The following is a 3,245-nucleotide window of genomic DNA, read 5'->3' as shown; positions in this document are numbered from 1 at the left end:
GCCTGTGTTTAGGAGGACGGCGTGCAAGGGACGGCCGCCGGCGCTGCACTCGAGCTCCGGAAAGCTACACAGAGCACTTCCGCTCCGTCCTTCCCGGCACCGCCTCCAGGCCTCCAAGATGGCCGCGGGGGCGGGGCCTAAGGTTCCAACCATTTCCGCTTCCGGTGCGGTCGCCGAGGCCGTTGGTGGGGTGATCCTTAGACGGAAGGGACGGCAGCGGCGGAAATGCGCCGCACTGCACAGGCGCAGTCGCGTCCTCAGGCTCCAGGCCCAAAAACTCCGTTCCAGAGATTCTGATCTCCCAGAGACTGAGCAGTGTAACGACGCCCCCTAGCGACCAAAGGCCAATGGGAGGGGACTTTGCTGGTTGCTAAGGCAACCTCTCTAGCGGCAAGATGGCGGCGACCAGCGAGGGGATCCGGAACTCCCGCAGGCAGCACTGGGACCAGCCAACGCGGCCGCCGCGGGACGGTAACTCTCGGGCCACAAGGGCGGGTCGCCAGCCGTCTTGGGTCCGCTTGGTATTTGGGTCACTATTCGTTCTCATCTCCCTTCCAAGCCAGCAAGCTAGGACGCGCATTTCCAGATGCGTTCTTTATAAGAACCGTTCCTAAAGAAACTGGACCGAAATGAATGTAAATCCTGACCCTAATTTAAGACAGATACAGGAACCTATGGGAATCGCTGTCCTCTCCTCACATTTCCCCATAACCCCTGCCTGCCACGTGTGCCTTGAAAACAGAATAGTTGGTGAGGAATGTCCCGCACATTTTAGGAACTGCTGGAGTTGGGAATTGGGGTATGGTATACCAGCGGCTGACTAGTAAGCAATGACACTGGCCTGGGCCTCCTTGGATATAAGCGTGGACTTTGTCCGAAGGGGACAGGGGGCCACTGAAGGGTCCTGGCACAGGAAAGGCAGGATACAGCTCCTTCCTCCTCCAGATCCCCATCCCCACGCTCCTCCTGCCCTCCATCACCTGGCTGTTTCTGCTGTCCTTGCTTGCTCAACTTACCGTCCTCTACCCGTTGCTATCACCTGACGCCTCCACTCTCAAGGACCTGCACTCGTTTCTTCTAAGCCCTTTGCACACTGGGAGCTCTTTGCACCCTGGGGCACTCTCCCCTACACATAAGAGGTGTGCATCCATGTTGCATAAGCAGATGAATGGATAGATGAATAGTAAACAGGAAAACTCATGAACCCCCAAACTGAGTCTTTGGAGGCAGAGCACTAGTTAAAAGGTCCTCCAAGGGAGCTGCACACTCAGTGCCCCAAGATTGCCCCCCACCTCTGAGTGCCTGTGGACATCAGCAAGTTGCTGTGTCAGGCGCTCACCCATGTGCATCTTCTTTTCCATATTCAGGTTACGGTGTCTACGTGTACCCAAACTCCTACTTTCGATATGAAGGAGAATGGAGAGGAGGGAAGAAACATGGTAAGAAACTCTGTGATCCCTTCTCACAGCTGCTGCTTTCAGATGATGAAGCTGGCTTGATGAACTCCAAGAACTCGGAGCAGCCGGTGGCACTGCACCAGGCGTATTGCTCACGTACCGGCTATAAAAGCCTCCACTGGCTTTCACTGGTTGCTGATCGAAAGCTATTTTCGGTATCTTTTGAGCTCACTGCATCCTGCTGCTGCCCAGTAGCCAGAGGCAAGTCTGGTCAGCGGCAAGGGATCCTGGATAACACCCCCTAACCCCCAACACACTCCTCATGGGGCTTGGGGCACCTTCAGTAAAGTAAGATACAACTTGGAAGTCCTCCCTGCAATTTTAGTTGTTCAACTTTTCCAGAGTGAAATTTGGCTTTGTGGGTTATTTGTGGTCTACTTTTGTAGAAATTATTATTTTGTGTGGGTTATTCATGGTCTACTTTTGTAGAAATTCTTTTTTTTTTTTTTTTTTTTTTTTTTTTTTGAGAGAGAGATTTTTGCTATAGAGCATGTGCGCTGGCCAGAAAGACAGAAAGCAAGTAATTACCCCCAGGGGGGTGGCCATGCCGCAATCACTTCTCCTCCATTCTCCTCTCAGGATCTTGGGCAGTCACACGCATGTGCCCAGGGTGAGTTTTAAGCTACTGGGTCCAGAACCTGAACCACAGTTGACTACCTGAGAGTCCAGTGAAGTAACAATTATGCCATCTGCTGATCCCACTTTTATAGAAATTCTAAACAATAGAGGAAAAGAAGTATAAGAGTCACTTGGAATACTCTCCCACACTCACCCCTACCAGGCAAACGCTGCGGCTGTTTGGAGGCCTAGACTCTCCAGTGTTAATGCTCAGATATATGGCATATATGTGCTTTTAGAATCTTCCCACTCATATCTTCTACCCATTTTTCATCAGGTGGGTTGGTCTTTTTTTTTTTTTTTTGGCGAGGCTTTCATTACAGGGCGCATGCGCTTGCCAGACAGAGAGAGAGAGAGACATAGAGACAGAAAGCGAGAAATCACCCCCCAGGGCGGATGGTCACGCTGCAATCCCTTCTCCATTCTCCTCTCGGGATCTTGGGCATGCACGCACACGCGCCTGGTATGAGTTTTAAGCCACCGGGTCCAGGACGCGAACCACGGTCGACTATGTGGGAGTCCAGCGACATAGCCATTATGCTAACTGCTGGTTCCCTTATATGAATTCTTTTTTTTTATCTGTTGACTGTCCACATTTTTCAAACTTTTTTCTTTTTTTTTTAAGAATTATTTTATTTGTATTTAATTATTTTAATTTGACCAGAGAGGGACAGAGAAAAAAAAAAGAAAGAGAGAGAAAGTGAAAAGCAAGTTGCCAGGTCCAAGACTCAAACCGTGGTCAGCTATGTGGGAGTCCAGTGCCCTTAACCACTACACCACCTGCTGGCCCTTGTGTTTTCCAAACTTTTAACTTTTGTTTTTTTTTTGAGAGAGAGATTTTTGCTATAGGGCACATGCACTAGCCAGAGAGACAGAGAGACAGAAAGTGAGAAATAAACCCCAAGGGGGATGGCCACACTGCAATCCCCTCCCCTCCAGTCACCTCTCAAGATATGGGCATGCAATCACATGCACCCAGCATGAATTTTAAGCCACTGGGTCTGGGACTCAAACCACGTGGGAGTCCAGCGTGTAACTATTATGTCATCTGCTGGTCCCTACTTTTAACCTTTTAACTTTTATTTAGTAGCTTTGCAACACAGATTTTTTTTTTCTCCCTAATTCGCTAGAGGGCACATAGGCTTATTGGAGAGACAGAGAGAGGGAAAG

At 50.0% G+C, this 3,245-nt stretch overlaps 1 protein-coding gene across 3 annotated transcripts in view; it reads left to right on the top strand.

The window, feature by feature from the left end:
- The first annotated feature begins 196 nt into the window (after nt 1-196).
- Nucleotides 197-3,245, top strand: part of MORN1 (MORN repeat containing 1) — an 80,634-nt gene continuing 77,585 nt past the window's right edge. For all 3 annotated transcript variants that reach the window (XM_006161166.3, XM_006161167.3, XM_006161168.3), the window contains exons 1-2: nt 197-471; nt 1,368-1,439. In XM_006161166.3, coding sequence (XP_006161228.1) covers nt 396-471; nt 1,368-1,439 — 148 coding nt within the window. In that variant the 5' untranslated portion in view covers nt 197-395. The remainder of the gene's footprint in view (nt 472-1,367; nt 1,440-3,245) is intronic.

This window comes from Tupaia chinensis, unplaced genomic scaffold (genome assembly GCF_000334495.1).
Source record: "Tupaia chinensis unplaced genomic scaffold, TupChi_1.0 Scaffold138365_1, whole genome shotgun sequence".
Taxonomy (NCBI): domain Eukaryota; kingdom Metazoa; phylum Chordata; class Mammalia; order Scandentia; family Tupaiidae; genus Tupaia; species Tupaia belangeri.
The sequence above is the reverse complement of the archived record's forward strand: the minus strand, read 5'-3'. Positions and strand labels throughout refer to the sequence as shown.